Consider the following 23,647-nt stretch of genomic DNA (forward strand, 5'->3'; position numbering starts at 1 on the left):
AACATGTTTTTTTACAGAAAAGTTGCCATACACCTAAAGATCCACTATTCTGGCGTGAGAGGGTCTTGGCCCAATCTGGCTACCCAGGGTGATCCAATTATTGGTCAATGATATAATTCTTCATGTGGCTTAATCTGTTACAAATATCACACCCCCTTACAAGTGCACCTTGTTACTATTTGATTTTAAAGGGCAGATTAAAAAGGCATAACCTCATCATTGCACTAGTATTGAATTGATTTAGCTGGGGGGGGGGGGGGTGATATCTACAAATGATTCAGATATCTGGGTTTCCTTCAGCCATGCCCCAAAGTAATGAAGTCTCTGTGCCAGAGATCTCCCAATATGCAGCCTTATGGAGCACTGGAAGAGTAACACAAAAGCCTTCAATGTTTAAATGATTTGGGCGTGAGCAAAATGTCATGGCTGCCCTGTCAGCGGCACAAAGAAGAAACCAAATGTGTAAAAGACTAAAGAGAAACTATCAAGGAGCTGACCCTCAGGTAATTAGAAAAATCTGCACTCAAGTCAGATCCCCTTCTCACATGTCAGGACTCATTAAAACATAAAAAACACATATTTCCCAGCTAACATGCCATGCTTAACGTAACTGCGATATGGGAGTAAAACAGCCAGATTCCTGCATTTCCCCATGAAGTCACGCCAAGCCACCTACAGCTTAATCTGTCAGCCAGGTGGGGGAATGTTCTCTTGCCTGACCTGTGTATTATTGGTATTATCGTTTCTATGGTGCCCAGAGGGGAAGATGGAGAACACTGTATGCCCACTGCCATGTTCCTAGAAATAGGAAATGTATTCCTTTTTGTAGAGTTCTAGTTTGCCAGATGAGAAGGAATCATCATAAACAGGGTATTATTGGCCCCAATATCCAATGTACACAGATTACTTGGCTCAAAGAAAGAATCCTCATCTATTTCCTTCATCCAATATTCTATATTCAACTACACCTAACTGCAACCAAACAAAAGGTCCTCTGCACTCACCCATTATTAATATACACAGGACAATAAGAAACCAAGCAATGCCCTCCCCTTTAAAAAAAAAAAAAAAAAAAAAAAAACAGGGCTTGTTTGTCCATATATTACAATATATTCAAGCTGGCCAACTGCGTCCCAGTCACCCCCGGTCTGGCCAGTCCTACACTCCCTTTCAACTGATTCATTAAGAATTCTACTGCTTCATTATACATTTAACAAAGGGACATAGTTTTACCTGCAACTTGCTTGCTTTCAAGGTTAAAACCCCCAAATAGTTGCCATTTTATTGTCTCCCCTGGGGTCACCTGACTGTAGCTGGGAAGGGTGGGAGCTACAACATGGAGCTGGCAACTACTCCTGTATAAACTATATCAAACAAGGGGAAGTTGTGTTGAAAACTAAATTTTAAACCCCCACCTAATAGTTTAAAATTCAAAGGTGAGCACAACTTTACCTGTGGTGCTACAGCTTTTCATAAGTATGACCAGCGTACTTTCCAACATACATTTAATTGCAATTGAAACCAGTATTTGTTTATCCCTTTCAGTTTTCCTCCAGGTCTGTTATTTAGCTTGCAACTGTTTAAGAGTCAGAACCACCAGTGCAGAGAATAGATTGGGAAAGACGGATACAGGCATGGGATTCCTTATCCGGAAACCCCTTATCCAGAAAATTACAAATTACGGAAAGCCCATCTCCCATAGACTCCATTATAAGCAAATAATTCTAATTTTTAAAAATGATTTCCTTTTTCTCTGTAATAATAAAACAGTACCTGTACTTGATCCCAACTAAGATATAATTACCCCTTATTGGGGGCAGAACAGTCCTATTGGGTTTATTTAATGGTTAAATGATTCCCTTTTCTCTGTAATAATAAAACAGTACCTGTACTTGATCCCAATTAAGATATAATTACCCCTTATTGGGGGCAGAACAGCCCTATTGGGTTTATTTAATGGTTAAATGATTCCCTTTTCTCTGTAATAATAAAACAGTACCTGTACTTGATCCCAATTAAGATATAATTACCCCTTATTGGGGGCAGAACAGCCCTATTGGGTTTATTTAATGGTTAAATGATTCCCTTTTCTCTGTAATAATAAAACAGTACCTGTACTTGATCCCAACTAAGATATAATTACCCCTTATTGGGGGCAGAACAGCCCTATTGGGTTTATTTAATGGTTAAATGATTCCCTTTTCTCTGTAATAATAAAACAGTGCCTGTACTTGATCCCAATTAAGATATAATTACCCCTTATTGGGGGCAGAACAGCCCTATTGGGTTTATTTAATGGTTAAATGATTCCCTTTTCTCTGTAATAATAAAACAGTACCTGTACTTGATCCCAATTAAGATATAATTACCCCTTATTGGGGGCAGAACAGCCCTATTGGGTTTATTTAATGGTTAAATGATTCCCTTTTCTCTGTAATAATAAAACAGTACCTGTACTTGATCCCAATTAAGATATAATTACCCCTTATTGGGGGCAGAACAGCCCTATTGGGTTTATTTAATGGTTAAATGATTCCCTTTTCTCTGTAATAATAAAACAGTGCCTGTACTTGATCCCAACTAAGATATAATTACCCCTTATTGGGGGCAGAACAGCCCTATTGGGTTTATTTAATGGTTAAATGATTCCCTTTTCTCTGTAATAATAAAACAGTGCCTGTACTTGATCCCAACTAAGATATAATTACCCCTTATTGGGGGCAGAACAGCCTTATTGGGTTTATTTAATGGTTAAATGATTCCCTTTTCTCTGTAATAATAAAACAGTACCTGTACTTGATCCCAACTAAGATATAATTACCCCTTATTGGGGGCAGAACAGCCCTATTGGGTTTATTTAATGGTTAAATGATTCCCTTTTCTCTGTAATAATAAAACAGTACCTGTACTTGATCCCAACTAAGATATAATTACCCCTTATTTGGGCAGAACAGCCCTATTGGGTTTATTTAATGGTTAAATGATTCCCTTTTCTCTGTAATAATAAAACAGTACCTGTACTTGATCCCAACTAAGATATAATCAATCTGCCTTCACTGAAGGCAAAACAATCCTTTTGGGTTTATTTAATGTTTACATGATTTTTAGCAGATTTAAGTTATGGAGATCCAAATTACAGACAGATCCCTTATCTGGAAAACCCCAGGTCCCGAGCATTCTGGATAACAGGTCCCATACCTGTACTGCTTTTAATATTAATTACAAATGACTCTAAAGCGACTGAACACTTTTAATGAAAGAAAGCCGCTGTGGGGCTCACATAGCTAAGACAGTTACCTGCTAAGAGCCCATGGTGCTTTATCCATATGAAGAACAAATGGCTTCTTCCACCTCTCTGTGGTGCTGCTGCCCTCCCTGAAACCAAGACCTGCTATAGGCTGGCCGCATCAGGAACAGGTGGCCCTGCTTTCAATTAAAGAGGGGCTAGCATGCCAGTGTGAGGCCTGGATTAGTTCACCTTCTCACAGGGAATTTGCCTCGGTTGGGAATGGATTTATTATGGCTTCACACATGGAACGGGGCTCATGTCAGCTGAGGGCAGTGACACATCATATGATTCAAATTAACCTGCTGTGGACTGTTCCGCGAGGCTCGAGATTGTGTATTAAAATGACGACATTTTTAAAACAGCTTGATGGAAAGCAGGACCCCTTAAGTGCAATGGTTCCAATTTGTTCCAACTAATCTATCACCTGCTGGATATATTATTATAAAAGGGTTTCTGGTAGCTGTGAGCACTCCGGCCTCTCATACACAGCTAAGCATGCTAATGGCTGTAATTGGGCCCCTATTTAAAAGGCAAGCAAAATATTTTCATGGGAGAGGAAAATTGAAGGCGGAATTTATTTTTTGACAAAGGGCTATGAGGGAACGAATGGAACAGCACAGAGTTTGGGAACATCGGCTCCGTGCCTTCTGCAGTCTGTATAATATGTCACAGGCCCCTTCCATTAACCAAAGAACCGTCACTCCCTGCTCCTAACTTGGCCATGAAGAAATGCATTAATATTCACACTCCGTCTTCTAAATACACTCAATTTACAGTTTTTATTACTTTCTCTTTTGTTTAAATTACATACATTATATGCTAGCCTGCCTACAAGAATTAAATAGTTATACCTTCAATGAATGAAACAAAGCTCACGGTGCAGAGTAAAATAGGAAAAGGTGATTTATATCCAAGAAAATGAATCAATGTAAAATGACTGGAAGCAATTTCAAAATGTATACTTTTGGAAAGTCTGGTATTAGCAGTCTAAAACTGCTGACAAAAAATAGAAAATAAAAGTAAATTGCAAAATGTACCAATGGGCCCAAAGCAAAGATCTCTAGGTCTAATTGCTCCAATACATATATGAAATAGACATGAGGTCCAGGCTTGCCAGCCCGTGCCGACAGTGTTGGGAAATGATACACTGTGATCGCAAGTGACTGCTTTTTATTAAAAATATCCTTTGGAAAAACCTACTTGAAAATATCCTTTAGGAACATTTGTTTGAATAAAAAAATTAAAAAAAGCTGGTTATAGTGAGCTATTCCAGTTGATAAAATGAAGGGTCTGCCATTTCTATTTATATATGTGTATACTATATATATATAATTTTTTTTCTATATTATTTTCTATATATATATATATATATATATATATATATATATATATATATATATAGATAAAATATTGCATTGGAATTTCTCTGGCTAAGACAATTCTATGTGGCTGTTTAAACCCTTCATTTCCTTTGTTACATTTGATTTGTTACTATGACGTGCCCCCAGTAAAGCACCCAGACATTACGAGTAGAACATTTCTGGTGCCACTATGAGCTACAAAGGTCCCCGAGGTTGCAAACACAGAGACGAATAGCTTCATGTCTTATATAGTTAGATTATTGTCCCTGGGCCATTCCATAATACTGGGATATAATAAGAACAAGCAATGGGGGTGCCTAACATTCTGCTCCCACCTTGACTCAGAAGGACCTATCCCTCAGAGCCAGGAGATGGAGGGAAACAGCTGGCTCCTGCCTGATTATTTAAGGGAAAAAAGAAACATAAAACACGATACAATTTAAAGTCTATTTTAAGTTATGGAAAGCCTCCTCTTTATTTTTCTTACATTTTACAACAGACTCTTTCCTATAAAAGGAACTTTATTCGGTATTAGTTTTCCTTTTAAGGGAAAAACAGACACTTACATAATGGGCACGTTTGCCGAGAATCTTTGAACTGACAATCTGGGCAACTGCAGTATACGATACTAAATTGGGCTCTTAAGTACATTCTTCATTCTAATTTTATAGTCATTTACGGAATTTTCTTTTTAAGTGACTGAGCGCTTTTGTTCATAATTTGGATTAGAGGGCTGTGCAAGAATTCCCTTCTAAAAGCACCTCCATGCCAATTAAGAAGCTCTGTGTTTTCCAGCCGAGACCTGTGTAACGTTAATGGATGGATTTCTTTCCCCTGATGCTGCCCGGCTCACAGCTGCACAACATGTACAGCATGAAACATGGGAACGTAAAAGCATTCCTGTGTAGCGTTACCCCCAAACTATTCTGCTTAGGGCTGGGGCTCTTATACATGTCTGCATGTACAGTATAGGGCAGCTCTGAACTGGGATTCAAACTAGGCCCTGGCATTTGCCAGAACCTACAGATTGCCAGTCTGGGCTTGGTATAGTGGCATGTTTAACAAAGGTAAAAGGAAAACCCTCCAAAAACCTACTGACTATATTATTAGGGGGTCTAAGGGACTCTAGCCTGCCCTGCTCACTATTTTCCCTTATATCCAGCCCAAGTCATGCTGGACCCCATTTACATTGCAGTTTTGCCCCTGATGTCACAGACCCACCCTTTCGTGGACCCTCCCCTGCTCTAGTAAAAAGATTGAGGAAAGGTGGCAACCCTAATTCAGGATAACAGGTAAATCTCTCACAACTGGGTCTCAGTTGGACCAATTTGAGGGGTATCTGTGAGCCTGGTGGCCCATGAAAGATACCCCCTAACTACAGCTGGGAGCCAGAAATCCGGTGTTGATAATTGGGTGGGAGAAACTGAGGGCTGCATACACATAAGGGATCCATAAAGCCAGAGCTTAGCTCAAGACTCTGATTAACATAACTGAACGTTTAACTTATGGTTCAACTCTGTCCCAAACCCAAATGCTTGTTTTCAGGAGAACACTTCAAAGCAAATAAGCGTTAAGCCAGTGAAATGATGCCATGGGGGTAAAAATTGCTCAGAATGCCCCCTGCAGCCTAGTGGTCGAGTGCAGTGGGATATTAGTGCAGTTTTGCTGAAACAGGATTCTGAAGGATAAAGTTCAACAACAGCTGGATGAATGGAGGTTGAGTATGACTGATTTAACTAATATTAGCCCTTTAATAGGAGCTTTAGTCTTCCTACATTTCTATGCTGGCACAGCACCCCCCCCCCCCTTAACATATACAGTATACCAATCTTTTATTCTGCTGTTAAAAACAACCATTCTAGCTGAAATACATGGGGGTATGTAATAAAAGGCATAAAGTTTGCCCATAGCAACCAATTAGCAGGAAGCATTTACTGGTCACCCGTTTAAAGGAATTATCTTATTGGTTGCTATTAGTTACTGCTCGTGGGTAAACTTAATGCCTTTTATTACATATGGGGGATAGAGTGCTGTAGCACCGGTGCTTGGAAAGAACAAGTGGGGTCAGCAAAGGGAAAAAAAAAACAAAAATACAGCAGCAGCAGGGAACACAATGACCCCTAGGTGGCACTGTTGCTTTAAATAAAGTTTGTATTCAGTCCACATCAACTTTATTCGGCAATACTGTGCTTTCCCCAATTCAACTGTAATGTGTATATATAAATATACCTTTTTTTTTGTCAGAAGACAATATGTGAACAATGGGGATTGTTTTCTACTTCTTCTATTTGCAGGAGCAGGAGAGGTGTAAGTAATATTTAAAACAGAAATTGCTTCCACTTTCATTTCAAATCAATTGGCAGCAGGTTGAACCTCAGGCTCCCAACTTAAATAGAATGTCACATTGATGCTAATACTGCACTTGCAAGGGGGGGCAAGAAACCTCTAAACCCCAAGCAGGTATGTTGTTATGTAAGTAGAGGATAAAGCCTGGCTATCAGTTTGGGTGCCAGCTGATTTTGCGTATGCACAGCTCAGGTTTCCCAAAGCAAATGCAACACAGAATTCAACCCCCCATATGTTTGAAGGGGCTAGAAATATTAGAATATAGCAGTCATTATCAGTCAGAGATTTCCTACTATCTCTCTCAGTAACAGCTGCATCTACGCGTATGTTGGCAAGGGACTCCGTCATTGGGAAGGATCCCGTTCAACCAACACTCACAGAATCTGCCACGTCTACCGTCCTCCAGTGCGTAGCAGCCATCAGTCCGCAACACCGGCTTTAACCCCCAAACAACCACCCCCGGACTTTTTCTTCTCTCCTCTTTGAGACCTTTGGCCTGTAGAGAATCCTCACTCTTTATTAGTCTTACCACTAACGACTGCAATTGCGCCAAAGCAAATCTTTTTAATGACTGGGGCTGCTGTAATCATGAATACTTCATTGCTAGTTACATTACAAGGAATAATTATTATGGGGAAGACTGGGGACTAAGCACTGTTCATAATAAAGTATATGAAACCTTTCCTATAAAGTCATGGAAACATAATACACTGTGATAAGACATCAGACATCATTGCATTCTCATGTTCATAAAAAAATTGGTACAGGTATAGGTCCTGTTATCCAGAATGCCAAGGATCTGGGATTTTCTGGATAAAGTGTCTTTCCATAATTTGGATCTCCATACTTTAAGGGGCAGATTTATTATGCTGTGTAAAAAACAGTGACAAATTTCCCCCACACATCGCCAGGTTTGGCCATGTAAAACACAGCGTAAAATTGCGGATTTTTTTTATGCGTTTTATGCATAGTCTAATAATAGAGTAAAATCTGGTGTTCGGACAGCAAACTTCTCCATTAATTTTACACAGCTTTAAATGTTTAAATCATTTAAACATTATTTAAACCCAATGGGATTGTTTTGCCTCCAATAAGGATTAATTATATCTTAGTTGGGATCAAGTACAGGTACTGTTTTATTATTACAGAGAAAAGGGAATCATTTAACCATTAAATAAACCCAATAGGGCTGTTCTGCCCCAATAAGGGGTAATTATATCTTAGTTGGGATCAAGTACAAGGTACAGTTTTATTATTACAAAGTGAACTTATTATAATTTTATTATTACAGTGAAAAAGCAAATCATTTTTTTTAAAAATAAAAATTTTTTGCTTATAAGGGAGGAGGCCTTCGGAACTTTCTGGATAAGAGGTTTCAGGACAATGGATCCTATACCTGTATAAAATAATATGCAATATTATTTATTACACTCACCTCTCCTTTTTCCACTATTTCCTTTTTTTCCCAGTGCTGCAAAATACTTGCTATTTTAATACAGCTATGGGACCTATTATCTGTAATGCCTGGGACCTATTATCTGTACCTGGGGTTTCCCGGATAAGGGGTTTTCCATAACAGAACTGTTCATCCACCAAAATGGATTGATGCAGCTTAGCTCCCATTCAGTACAAGAAATTGTTTCATTATTATAGAGAAAAAGAAATAAAATTGTTTGCTTAAATAGGATTCTATGGGAAAAGGCGGCGCTTTCTGGAAAACAGGTTTCTGGACAAGAGATCCCATAGCTTTACTCTAACGAGCTGATAAAAAAATAATGAATCTCTCTCGTTTCATGTGCCGAAGAGCAACAGTTTCCCCTAATGCTGAACTCTGATTCTATGAAAAAGAATGCAAAGCGGCTCAGAGATCGGAGTTTATTTTTATTCCAAACCTCTTTTTTTTTTTGTATACTTAAAAACATGAAATGAAATAATAAAACAAAGATCATTATACTTTTACTAAAGTCAAAAAGTACTTCTGATACTCATATTTGCCGGTGTCTTAACAAAATTCCTGGTTTATCAAATCAAATGTAACGTCATTGCTTTTTATGGACTGTGTTTATCTAAATTTGACATTTATTTTTATATTTTAGTGATATTATTCCAACATACAAAAAGATATCCATATCCGGAATTCCCACATACAGATCTATTATTTGTATTAGAAATCATTACATACACTCATTTTCTTTCACCTAATGAATCAGCCTCCTGTAGGAAATACGAGGTTTCTCAGCTGTAGGCTGGCAGACGAGTTAAAGGGGAAGTACACCCAAAACAAGGTTTGTATAGTGACAGAAAATGTAATTTACATTAATTACACATTTTGGTTGGTTTGAAAATGATTTATAAATGTAACAATGTAGCAGAAACCAACTGATTAACAGACCTGAAGGAGTACAGATTTTTCATTCACTGCCACATTGTTTCATGAGTCAGACCAAAAAACAGAAAGGGATGAACAAATACTTCTTTCAATAGCAATTATATTTACTAATAACTTTAAAGCCAATACAAATATGTAATATTAATGAATATTGGAAACTTGCTAAAAATGACATTTTTTTCACTAGCAGAAACGGTTTTGGGTCAAGATCCCCTTTAAGAATTGGTGGAAAAAATAAATATTGGCGCTTTGCGAAGAGCCTTCTTTTTATTGTTAAATAAAGTTAAAAGATTTAAAAGTGACTTATTTTGTATATTAAAATAAACCAAGTATGGGTAAGCTCTGAATGACAGGAAGGCCATCACCCACAGAGTACATTTTGTTCCAATTATTACATATTTTCAATGATTTCCTTTTACTCTGTAATAATAAAACTGCACCTTGTCCTTGCAGGTAACTAAGATGCATGATTCCATATTGCTGGGAACACTATACAAATGGGTTTATTTCATGTTTAGCAGACTTAAGGTCTGGTGATCCAAACTATAGAGAGATCCCTTATTCAGAAAACCTCAGGTCCTAAGCATTCTGGGTAATAGATCCCTTGTGCATTTATCCATAAATCCCATTGACCGTTATAGTCCAGTAAGATCATACCTGGTCCATTAAGAAAGTCTCTAATTTGCAAGGTTATGAATGGTGGAGGGATTCCAGTTTTGCAGTTCCGTTCTCCTGCTACTGTCTGTAGCCAGATTCTGGTGTAATCAAGAACTTCTGGCAGGGTCTTCCCAGCATCTGCAATGAAAAAAAAAATCCCCATAAGAATGTACTGTGTCACACAATATCTGGAAATAGACGCAGGAGTAAATCACAAATCAGACATTGTTGCTGCTGCTGACGTCTATTAAATACAATATTGTAGGAAGGATCCCTAGTGTGAAAGAAAATACGTAGAATAGAATGTTAATTCTGATTTCTGGCAATGCTGTTCATTACTCTTGGTACTGAATAAATCTACGTCAATGATTTTAGTTACTGTTAGAAAGATCTGTCCCTTCTTGTCCCAAAGATCCCAAAAATACAAGAAAAGACTTAAGAAAAAGTTTGCATCTCACCTAAATATTTATTTATCTGTACCTGAGATTCCCCCATATGTAATAAAAGGCCCTGGGGTTGCCCAGGTGCAGTAACCCATATTATAAAATTACATATTTACTTTTAAACAGGTAACTAGTAAATGCTACATGCTGATTGGCTGCTAGAGGTGATTAGACCTGTAGCAAATTTTGCACCATTTTATTGCATAACCCCTGTTGTGATTTACAAAGAGAAGCTAAAGCAGCCATATTTTTATCCATATTTTTATCCATATTTTTTTTATATAGGGGGGTATTATATTGCATTCCAAAGCCCCTTTGAACCCTTTTGAAAGCTCTTTTTTAAAAATGAAATGAAATATAATTTCAATACAAATCATGTTGAATATTAAACGTTTGAGATTATGATTTTATTTCATCCCTTACTAACCCCTAGAATGAGAAGGTTTAATATAATGGGGATACTGAGCTCTGTATAATGAGTGCTTCCCTTCCCCTAATTGCTGCCCAAGCCTCAGGTTTGCAGATAAGGAGGATTTCATTATATAGAGGTTTTAAATACAGCCACAACAGCTCTGAAAAACCAAGAAAGAGGGATTGAGCAAATGGTTATATATGGTTATGAAACTGTACATTTTCTAAAGTGGAAACAACAGCCAGGCATTGTGTTTATGCTAAATATAAGGTTATATTGCCCCTTTAAGGTGCCTCAAACCCTATTTACAAATATTAAGACTGGCTGAACTGAGCTCACTAATGTAGACTTCCAGAATTTACACGATCAGCTTCCAAACCTTACCACATACTCACACCCTGTCTATATTTAAATCCTTTCTTCCTCTATTATGGATGTGGCAATTGTATTTTAATGTGCAGACATTGCTTTTAGTTTGTTTTCTTTCTTTGTGTGGCTCTTAGACATGCAGTTACAGTGTATTTCTGTTAACACGACTAAATGACTTCAGCTTAGCCATGCATTCCACCTCTATCCTAAAGGCAGATGTCATGGTCACCTTTCTATTATTCCAATTGTTCATACAAAGAACACAAACAAAACAATGGGAAGTGCTGTGGCTCCTCTTTACTTTCTTATAATGGTGCATTGGAAGACACAAAAAAAAAGTACAATTTCAAAACCAACCAATGTCTATAATTCACGGATACAGGTCAGGACTGGAGGGCCACCATACACAGCCAGCTTGCATTCCCTATAGATGGCTCCACTGAAATTCCTGTGGTATGCAATATAAGCCTTACCAAACAATACTCCACCTTCTACCACCAGTTCCACCCCATTATAGACTTCTCTACCAAAAGGCTACAAGATCTTCTGGCTAGTCTGAGAGTTAGGACAATGGTACACATGGCAATTTAGGGTGCAATAGTTATAGCTCAAGAGAAGGCAGTAAAGCACCTACATTCACCCCCTATGACGGTTATGGCAATGATCGATATGAACAGCTCTTTCTAGGATGTTGAGTGGTGAGCACAACTGGGATTTTGGTAGTTGTCTCCCACCATCACTCATCCCAATTTGGCTCACCAACCCAACACATGCCAACTAAATTTAGTGGTGAGCACAACTTTCCCTAGCTCCATGTTGTAGCTCTTACCCGCTACAGTCAGGTGATCCCAGTGGGGCCAATAAAAGGGCAAACATTTGGGGGTTTTAACCTTGAAAGCAAGCAAGTTGCAGGTAAAACCTAGTCCCTTTGTTAAATGTATAATGAAGCAGAAGAATTCTTAATGAATCGCATAAGTAAGTGTAGGACTGGCCAGACCGGGGGTGACGTAGTTTCCAGCTTGGAGTATATTGCAATATATGGATAAATAATTCCTGTTTTGCCTTAAAGAGATACTGACACCACAATTAAATCTTTTACATCTATCATAACATTGTCTTTGCAAGAAGTTTATAATTTTGCCATAAAAGTATTTGCCTCATGCTTTTACATTCCCTGTCTGATCCCCCATGTTTCTCAAAGAGGGGGCGGCCATATATGTCCGTTAACATTAGAAGCTGTAATTGACAGGCTGAGATGGGACAGTCAGGTTGGCAAAACAGTCAGGTTTGGGAACTTCAAGTAACAATTACTTAGAAAACCAAACCTGTCAGTGAAAAACCGTTGACACGACCTATAGGGAACTTTTTATGCATATTCATATTTTGAAAAGTAGTTTTTTCATGTCAGTATCACTTTAAGGGGAGGGCATATCTCAGTAGCTTAATGCACATAATATCTCCAATATATATATTGATAATAGGAGAGTGCAGAGGACCTCTTGGCAGTCACATTTATAACATTGATCAGGCCTAAGTAGAGAAAGCTCAGGAACACCTGCCTGCACTAACACTGGCCACAACACATTTGTTATTTTGCATCCAGTCCTTTACTTTATGAGGGTAAATATTTACAAAACTTGACTTAATAGTGTTTGTTGCTTTAGCTCATGTTTAAAAATGCATCTCGCACACACCCACGGCAAACACAAGTGATGTTTAGAAGACTACAGCACAGATAAGCAGAAGCCCCTAGCTCTTCTCTTTATATTCACATGGTGATGGATATCTCAGGGGGAGACAAACAGCGATATCATGTCATTGCTGTTGTACTGTCAATTGTCTGATCAGGTAGGTGGTGTAGGCCACCCTACTGAATGAAACTGGTTTTATAAAGTAAGTTGATGTGATCATGCTTTTGGTGTTTATGCTTCAACACAAACATCATTTTTAATGTTCCCACTTGGGTTAAAGAAACAGGGTGCTTTCACTGTAACCAGACAAGTGAGCACCCAAGCAGTTCCTACAACTGCACCCACCATATTCCTACCTTACCAGAGCATTCATTTCTCTTCTTACATGTTATTTCCATCTCCTGTATATGCAGTACAAATAAACAGCATGCTCATTAATGCACGGCTATCTGATAAACCCAAATTGACAGGAAAGACCCTTGAGAAGCAGCTGGGGCATGTTTGGGCAGAACTAAAATTTCCAGTGTTGCACCATCTCCTCTTCCTCCTATGTGTATGGGGTAGATTCTGATGGTTCAGCCCAAAGCTGTCCAACTGGAGGCCTGTGGGCTAAACATGGCCTTCAAAACTTTTGTTTATGGCCCTCAAAACTTTTTTTTATGTCCCCCGGTCGGCCTCAGGGCTACACAAGCTTGTTTGTATAATCAATTGAATCTAATATGGCCCTCAAATATGCTGAATGAGACCTAAGCGGCCCATGACATGTAATAAGTAGGACAGCACTGGTTAAGCCTATTTGTGCCAGTAAATTTGTAAATTTGCTTTGCTATTTAGTAAAATTACCGTTAGGTTACAGAAATCCCATTATAAGAAAGACTTATAGTGTAATGGGATTTTTGTGGTTGTCGCTCTCTCGCCATCACTCACCCCAGTTTGGCCCACCAACCCAACACATGCCAACTTCCCTCTTAGCTTAAGTGGGAGGAAACTTCAAAGGAGCTGCAGTGTTTGCAAGGGTAAATTGAATGCCGCTGAATCCAGTCCAAAATCTGGAAGCACCTTGCATTAGAAAATGATTTGAAGGGAACCATGACTTATAAAGCCCTTGAACTGAAAGCAGAAACCGAATTACCAGCCCTGCAAATAAATATTTAAAATACGTGGATAAATCTGCCAATGGCTCTTTCTTGCTCCATTTATTTGTACAGGGGTATCATTAAATTCATTATTTATAACGTCTACTCCAAACTGCTTGACTCAAAGGCAATGTCTTCCTTCTGGAGACAATTAATTGTGTCCTTTAAATCCCTTAATATTTAGGAAAAGCTCCAGATTGAGCCGCTGAGAATTTCTGCGCTGGTTCCTATTCTGATTTGGATACGTACAGTTGTAAACAATGTGGCAAATATTTATATTTCTCTAAATCTGGAAAATAAAGACCCGTAAGTCACTAACTCTTTAAACTTGAGAGGGAGTTCGCATGAATATATAAATAACCTTTATTTTAGCCTAATTGTTGCCTTGATACAGTTCCCATGTGTTTTCCTTCTAGTTTTTTTTCGCTGGTCTTATTGAAAAAGCCTCACACATTTACACATGAACCATATATTAAATACTTGGAAATACATTATTATTAATGTTGTTGTTGCTGTTACTTCTTGTGCCAGTCTATCATGCAGCCCTTTATAGATAGCACAGGAGCTTACAGTCTAAGTGCCCAACCCAGAGACACTTACTTTCCCACCTGTATATATTGGGTGTATGGAACTAAGAGGAAACCATCACCCACACTTTTCTGTTTCCCTGTAGTCATAACAAATTCATTGTATTTGTATTGTTATTCTGTCTGTGAAGGACCAATAGTTATTTATAAAGATGTGTATTTAAGATGATTGTTGCGCACATACATGAAGAACAGTTATAAAGTGCTAGTGCAGTTTAATGGCAATCATGCCTATTACCAACAGCTTCACATTACCCGCGCCCAGAGCCAGAATGTCTAGTCATTAAAACTAACAGACCTGATTGTGTTCTGACCCTCAACAACGTCCAGGCAGAAGTGGGAGAAAATAAGTGGCATGGGGAAGGTACTGTGAAGAGGAATGAGAGAACCTGATATAGAAATTCAGCTCCATACTTATACAACCTCCAGTATGAAGTCCTGACATTAAATTAAACCTCTCTAGGATAGAATTGGTTCTCGCTCCCCAATCCAATACCTATAACCTCCCAGAAGTATCCATCACAGCTCCACTATGACCCCATCTCCCAAGGCCTGGTGCCTTGGGGTTACCCTCTGCCCTGTCCTTCACTCCTCATATCCAGTCACTTATCAAATCATGTCACTTTTACCTAAGACATATTTTCAAAATACAATCACTCAAAATTCTTATTCATCGCTTATCATACCATGCCTAGAGTACTGTCTTAACTGTCTATAAATTGGCCTTCCTCTCCAGATCATAATGAACTCAGGCCATCAGGCTCATACACCTCTGCCATGCCACTCTGCCAGTCCCTGCACTGGCTTTCCCTAAAATCCAGAATAACATTTAAACTAATGACCCTCATATTCAAAGCAGTCCATAACTCTGCCCCACCCTATATCTCTGAACTTATTTCTAGATACTCCCCAACCCGCTTGTTACGCTCCTCTACTGACCTGCTCCTCAGCTCCTCTCTCATTCCCTCCTCACACACCCCTATTCAAGACTTTGCAAGGGCTACACCCCTACCCTGGAATTCTTTCCCACAGTCTGTCCGACTTTCTCACAACCTTTCTGCCTTCAAAAGATCTCTAAAAACACATATATTTAGAGAAGCTTACCCTCACCTAGCTTAGCATAACTTCATTGTGCTGCTAAAAGCAATACCCTGTGCCACATCTCTCACCTTCCTTACTTCTTCATGCACATTTCCACATCTTGTGTCTCAACCCCCTATACTTTTAGACTGTAAGCTCTTTTGGGACCTCTTGCATAGGTCATTGGTTACTTTATATGTCATTCTATATGTTCAGTTTATACCCATTAATTGTATAGTTACGTGGAATATGTTGGCGTTTATAAACATGTGAATAATGAACTGATGCCATAGCGCCACAGTGGCCCAATCATTAGAGAATGACTGCTTAGCCTACAAAAAGCAGTGGTAATATTTTTGTACTTTATTGTTACCATTTTTAAAAATAGGGCTTTGCCCAGTGTCCCTCAAGGCAAGGGGCCCACCATCAGATCATTTACTGCTATAACTTTTGCATAAAGCATCCCCGAGCAATCCTCCATTTTAATTCACAACTGACATGTTCTTAAAAAAAATATGAATATGAATTGTTTATATATTGTTTCCCCTAATTTGTGATTATGGTTTACTCACTCCCATAGTTGGTGCACCAGGGCCCCACTGCTACTTTGGGAAACCACTGCCCATATAGCATACCCTATTATATTCAAGTTCACCTGCTTGAGGGTAGCAATAATATCAATATCAGAAATATCAGAAAAAGTAATATCAGAAAGTTCTTGGGCAGAGATGCAGTTTGCCAGTGGAGGGGACAACCTGTGTGCAATCAGGCAGGTTAGAGACTCTCAGTTGTACAGAGGTAAAAGTAACACTAATAATTCAGAGCTCTACTTTCATTGCAAAGACTGTACTGCGCAAAGGCTATTGTAGCTTCAACATCTTGCTGAGAGAATTATTTGGCCTTTTCTTTTTAGAACTACGCGAACTACATTTTATTTCCATCTTTGTTATTTATGGACTTGGAGAAGGACATATTTATACTAGATATTAATTGTTGGATTCCAATTCCAATCCGTAACTACGTTACACCCTGTTTTACACTGAACATATGGCAGGGGCGGAATCATCATCATATATGAACTGGGCATGGAAACCCGTTCTGGAATTTTACTATCTTTAACCTTATCATTTGAGTCATAGAAGCCTCTGGCAAATTCTCCCAGGCAAGATATTGAAATAACTAATTTACTGTAGCTTTAACACACGTCTAATGTACACACACATACATACATACATACATACACACACACAAATGTATATATATAACCTTATTCTAGAGAGAGATTTTTTTGTGTAACCACATCCATGTGTAGCATAAACCATACATACTCCATGGGTGTGTACAAATTCACACGTCAACACACCTCACAGGCATTTCTATACAATATATGGAAGGATAAACAGATCCACTTAATGAAATCACTTCCCAGGCACATTAGTAAATCATTTTAAAATTCCAACGATTCCCACAGCAGCTTCACTTACAGATAAAGAAATATTTACCACTTTTTGCTTTACATTATATGTTTAAACACTAAAAGCCAGAATGTGGCTTGAATCTGATTAATTAGTGCAGGGTTTCATGTTGTAAGATAATATCCTCTATAAAAAGCAACATTATATCATACTAATATAATCTGACCAAAACCAACATGTATAAATATATAGTGAATGTACTGTATGGCTGTATATGCACATTTAATTATACTTTTTTGATTTGCACAGAAATCCCAGTGTTGCTGGTCTTTTTTGTATGATGTGTTATATTTTTCCGTGCCCCTGGGTATATAATTAATGCCACCCTTCTAGATGTAGATATATAAATATGTATATATGGTAATTCATATCACATTTTTTTACCATTCTTGTTTGTTGTCTTTTCTGTGTATTTTATTGGAAAGGGCAACTCTACAAAAGTATAAAGGCAACAGAATAAGTCATCCATTGATATTGAGATCATTTGAAGTAACCCCTCTCAGGTTTCGCCGTGATCATTCTGGGGGGTCCTGACCTACAGTTTGAGAAATGCTGAACTAGAGAAGAATAATACAATTATTATGATGTATGCCAGGCCTGACTTACTGTGAGATAGAATGCTAGTTATATAGCAGAGGTGTCACCCCAATTGTACAGTCAGTTGTTTAAGAAGTTACACTGCATACCACATAAATAGGTCCCTTGCTGAGTCCAAAGCGAGTAATTGCTGTGAGAGTATTGGCATACAAATGATCTAACAAGGTAATGTCAATGTCAATGGTTTGGAAGAAGTCAAAGAATGTCAAAGTCCATGATTAAAATGCAATCTGGGATTCAGGAAAAAACAATGCGCTGTATATTTTAAAACATTTGCATCCAGTTCCAAGCATGTTGCAATGCATTTGCACATAAATAAGCTCTTTAATCTTTTTAATACAAGTATAGTACACTAAAATCACTATTGGTATGGTCCATGTACCCTTGGCTATATGAGTATTTTTAAAATAGATTTCTCAGCCACCAAATTGTTTATTAAGAAACCTGTGCCTACAGAAGGTATTGTATGGTAAGGCCAATGAATACATGCATTTCATGTCTATGGCCAAAGGCAGCCCCCATTTCATTGGCAGGTATGGAGATAACTGAGACTGAGACTACCATGGTTGAGAATTTTACACTTCTATGTTCTTCTGAACTGTTATTGGTTATATAATGTGAAATTAAACCCTGCTTACTGATAGGATAGCCTGAGGGTCATGGGATTGCCCTTAATGGATTAAACCTGTGCTGTAAAATCCACAGGCTGATATGGAAGTGCCAGCTCTGTACATTCTGGGGCATATTTAATATAGTGTGTAAGGAAAAATCACTGGTGATGTTGCCCATAGTAACCAATAAGCAATTAGATTTCAACCACAAGTTATAAAACAAAAGCAAAGATCTGATTGGTTGCTATGGGCAACATCACCAGTGAATGTTGCCCCTCTGGGTTCCCCCACTGTTAATGTATGATAATCTCTAGGACTAACACCAAGTAAAGGAGAGTACAAGGAATGGTTGAATGGGATACAGAGCAACTTTTGCCCCTGTATGACTAACTGGGTAGGTTGGCAGAGAAGTGCACATAGGAATTAAACCCTTTCACTGGAGCTATCAACATAATTAGTTATGAACATGTATGTGTGGCATTCCCAGTATATTTAACTCAGATTTATTAACATATGATTTGGCCCCAGATTCTTTTCTTCTTTAAAAACAAATTCTTGTGTCTTTGGCAGTTGAGTAGATTCTGGGAAATGTAGTTCACAACAGGAGAGGTCAGCAACAGAACATATATGATTGCTTCATTAATATCTAAAAATAAGATCAACCAATAACAGAGGGAGAGAAGTCTGTTCTGCCCCAGACTGATTAGATGACAGTCACATATGCAATTTGGTTTATATTGTTAAAGTTCCCCTTGAGCTTCTCCTCCAAATGAACACCCAAGGCAACTGCTCTTTTATGGGGGGGAGGTAGTTCTTAAAAAAAAAATGCTGTAAGAAAGCTCTAGGGTGAATGTTCTTCAAATACAAATACAAATATTTGAGAGATACATAAAGGGTAGGGAATAAGGCCATACCAAATTTTCACTCCCTCTATACGTGGAACGCAAGAACCGAGTAAAAATATCAGTTTTATACAATTCATAATGAATAAGACTAGATATGTATTTCAAACAGAATTATCTCTGTGGAGCTGAAAGACCCAAGCAAGAGAATGTGCGTAGTGGGCTATTACTCAGCTGACAGTGTGGGAAGGGTCACTAGGCCTCCTCGTACCTGGGGCTTTCTAAACACCGGCTCTGCTCTGGGATTCTGTTTGACCTCCAAGCTGCTTTCGTGCAGACACAGCAGAGAAGGTTTTTCCAATGAAAGGCTAAAAGGAACCAGAAATAATTAAGATAACATACAGACTCTGGTCTATTTCAAACTAGGAGACATGTGAAGGCTTCCAAAGAACCTGTGAGGAAGTGCATGGAGTATGTAGAAGACTGCACGTGGGTATGGCCATGTCTCTTCCAGCAGCCAGCGGGTGTGTTTGCTTGTAGCACCGAGGGCACAAGGTGTCAGGGCCAATTGGGCTATGGATTGAAGTGACACATCTGATTTGCAGTGAGGTTCCCCATACACCTGCCGTGACAGCCTGTGTGATTCATTAAGTCAGGGACGTCTGACATGTTTAGCGTGAAAGGAACATTGATGCTTACAATCAAATTGCTCTGAACTAGGGTCTGCAGTAGGCTGGGACAACTATATTTTACAGTAAAACCTGAGACAAAGGGAAAGTAACACCAAATACTTGATATAAATTTATAGAGCAGTTGTCTTATAGCAACCACAAATCAAGTATTTACTGTCAGCAAAAGTTTCTCCTCCGGCAGCCAGTTTGTTCTAGATATGTATGGGATATGCCTGATACAAAGAGCCAAAAATAACCACAAGAGCCACAAATAATATCTGTCCCTTGTTTGCTACCAATACCATACTTTATTCATAGATATGGCTTTAGATGAGCTTTTTTTTTACCCCCCTCTGAAATTGCTAGGGTTGGGAAGAATCAGGGTACCAGAGGTTCCCCCCAGGGCGTTGATGTCACGAGGGGGTGAAACAGACTAGGGCAGAAAACTAAGGGAGGGTATGAAGCTAAAGGTGTTGGGAGCAGGGATTAAGGGTTTAAAAAACAGAGTCAGGAAGCAAAATAATTTAGGGAAGGGTAATTACAAATTATGGGTAAGCATGAAAAAAATATGTAATACTGCGTTGCTCTAGCAGATATGGCCCAGCATAGACCTATTTAACACCTATATATTAAATCGCTGTGGATATCAAGTTCTGTGGCTCAAGGAGGCCCTGTCCAACACTGGGGAGAATTTACTTGAGTAAAAAGTTAACCTGTACTGCTTTTTCCATTCCCATCTACAGGTACAATATAAATATGTACAATTCTTTTCTAAATAGCTTATCTTATATCCACAAAACAGTGTGGCTCATTTATTAACACTGGGCAAATCTGCACTTAGGAGTAAGTCATACCAACCAATTAGTGATTAGCTCTTTTTTTAAAGCCAGCTGCATGAAGAACAATAAAATTAAGCATTTGATTGGTTGCCATGGGTTAACATCTGCCTATTATATTATAAATAATGCACATTTGCCTCAAATACTAAATAACCTGTACACTAGGTTTATAAATAATCACGACCATGCAGATAAATAAGGTTCTCTATACATAACAATAGCATAACAGCTTATATCAATAAACTCTAATAAAATTAACCCATGTTATTAAGGGGTTATTTTCCCTTACAACTGAATCCCCTAGAGAGGCAGGTGTATGGCACCAGCTATACAGAAAGAAGTCCCAAAAGGCCAGAGAGAGTCCATATGGCTGCTGTGCCTGACACAATGGATACATTGCAGAACCCAAGGAAGCGCATGTGTGCCGGGGAGCGTCAGCCACAAAAGTGGATGCGCAATTGTAAACCACTTCTGAGGCTCACTCCTGACCTCCATAAAAGCAAAAACAACAAAAGTAGTTTAGGAACAGAGCTCGGCTCCGTAGGAGTCACTTTATTATGAGTTCATATGAAGTTCTATGTGCAGAATGTGGCATAACTCACAAGCTCTTACCCACAGCCAAGATGCTCTGCCAAAACAAGCTGCCGGGCTCTGTGATTAAAGGTAAAACATCAAAAAAATGTACAAGTTTGCAAAAAGACACCCAAACACATCAAAGCGCACTTTTTTTTCTCCGGTGGACAATAACAAGCATCATTCTAATCTTGAAGCCTGCTGTGATCAATGGCCCTGCAGTACCTTGCTCAGATTTTATTTCTCCTTTCATTTGGCGGTGGAAGGCCTGGGATGAGACGTCTATCGAGGCATCGGATCAGAATTGTAACTTTGTAAAACGGCTGATAATAGTTGTGAAGTGAAACCTAAACTGCTGAGGAAAACCGCACACGAGGAGATCCTTAGCGGGACTTTCCTACAGAAGAAGCAGCAGCGCGCCTATCCCTGCACTAAACGGGTGGTTCACCTTTAATTTTCATATGTTATAGAATGGCCAATTCTAAGCAACTTTTCAATTATTCATTATTTCTTTTTTTTTTTATATAGTTTTTTCATTGTTTGCCATCCTCTTCTAACTCCTTGCAGCTTTCATATGGGGCTCACCCGAGCAGCCAGAAACAATTGCTCTGCTAGGTTACAGCTTTATTGTTACTTATTCTAATCCTATTCATATTCCAGTCTCTTATTCAAACCACTCCCTGGTTGCTAAGGTAATTAGGACCCCAGCAACTGTATTGCTGCTGAAATTCCAAACTGGAGAGATGCTGAACAAAAACTGAAATAATTAAAAAATCTTAAAGATCTACAAATAATACAAAATATGAAGACCAACTGAACACTATTTCAGAATATTACTCTCTATATCATGCTAAAAGTTAATTCAAAGGTCAACAACCCCTTTAAGGGTGATTTGTTCTAAACCCCACCGCCAGGTCCTCCGTTCCTCTAATCATTTTATTATCCTGTAGTCATGGTACTACAGTGGATATAAAAAAATCTACACACCCCTGATAAAATGTCAGGTTCCTGTGCTGTACAAAAATGAGACAAAGATAAATCATTTCAGAACTTTTTCCACCTTTAATGTGACCTATAAACTGTACCACTCAATTGTAAAACAAACTGAAATCTTTTAGGTGGAGGGAAGAAAACCAAAAAAACTAAAATAATGTGGTTGCATAAGTGTGCACACCCTCTTCTAACTGGGGATGTAGCTGTGTTCAGAATTAAGCAATCACATTCAAAATCATGTTAAATAGGAGTCAGCATACACCTGCCATCATTTAAAGTGCCTCCGATTAACCCCAAATAAAGTTCAGCTGCTCTAGTTGGTCTTTCCTGACATTTTTTTAGTCGCATCCCACAGCAAAAGCCATAGTCCCCAGAGAGCTTCCAAAGCATCAGAGGGATCTCATTGTTAAAAGATATCAGTCAGGAGAAGGGTACAAAAGAATCCCCTGTATGGAGAAGAGAGATCTCCCCAACCAATGAGTTATCAGTAACAACACAGAAATACTTAGCGACCACAGCTCCTTCTATAATGGGTAGAACTGAGATCTTTTATTCAATATTTCACATTCTAAGGACCATATAAAACCCTTTTTGTGTTGGCAATGCCATAAATGCCACTAATACAGTGTTTGCATTATATACCCTGTGTCGCCAGTGTTTATACCAGGCTGCCTACCATTGATTCAGAGCATATGGCTGGTTTAATGTGAAGCCTCGGCTGTAATGGTAATCAAAGCAAATCCATGACCATTTGGGCCGGGCATAGAGAAATCACCAAGTTGGACACCTACATTGACAGATAAAAGGAATAAACATGCTGTGTTTCAGGTCACACACATTACAAGTCCCCCTGCAGGAACGCACTGATAGCAGGGCAAATATTCAATCCAGGCCCTGTGAATAATAATTAGAATAATAGATCAAGCCCCCATACACAACCTGCGGAGTCAAAGAGACAGAACTGTTTTTTTATTATCATCTAGCTAATGTCAGCTCTAATATACTTACTGCAGTGATTGCAACTAACAATTAGTAACAGCTTTACTAAGGGGCACATATATAATATGCTTAATGCCCAGCTGCACAAACGCCCTGCAGACTATATGCTTCCACGTCATAGCTAAATCATTGTAGGTAATCAGCAAGTTCAACATCTGTTTCACTAATAGAAAATAAAAATCTGGCTGACGAATAGAAAATAGAGGGGCTGATTTAACAAAGGTCTTCTGCAGTTTTCCAGCACATTAAATTTTATTTTGAAAATAGAGCAGTTAGCAACAACCTTT

General features: G+C 38.6%; 1 protein-coding gene across 2 annotated transcripts in view; it reads right to left on the reverse strand.

Annotated features, from left to right (window-relative positions):
* vps13b (vacuolar protein sorting 13 homolog B) overlaps window positions 1-23,647 on the reverse strand; it is a 508,026-nt gene that overhangs the window by 110,024 nt on the left and 374,355 nt on the right. For both annotated transcript variants that reach the window (XM_002934409.5, XM_012965216.3), the window contains exon 35: window positions 10,043-10,180. In XM_002934409.5, coding sequence (XP_002934455.3) covers window positions 10,043-10,180 — 138 coding nt within the window. The remainder of the gene's footprint in view (window positions 1-10,042; window positions 10,181-23,647) is intronic.

This window comes from Xenopus tropicalis, chromosome 6 (assembly GCF_000004195.4).
Source record: "Xenopus tropicalis strain Nigerian chromosome 6, UCB_Xtro_10.0, whole genome shotgun sequence".
Classification (NCBI taxonomy): Eukaryota; Metazoa; Chordata; class Amphibia; order Anura; family Pipidae; genus Xenopus; species Xenopus tropicalis.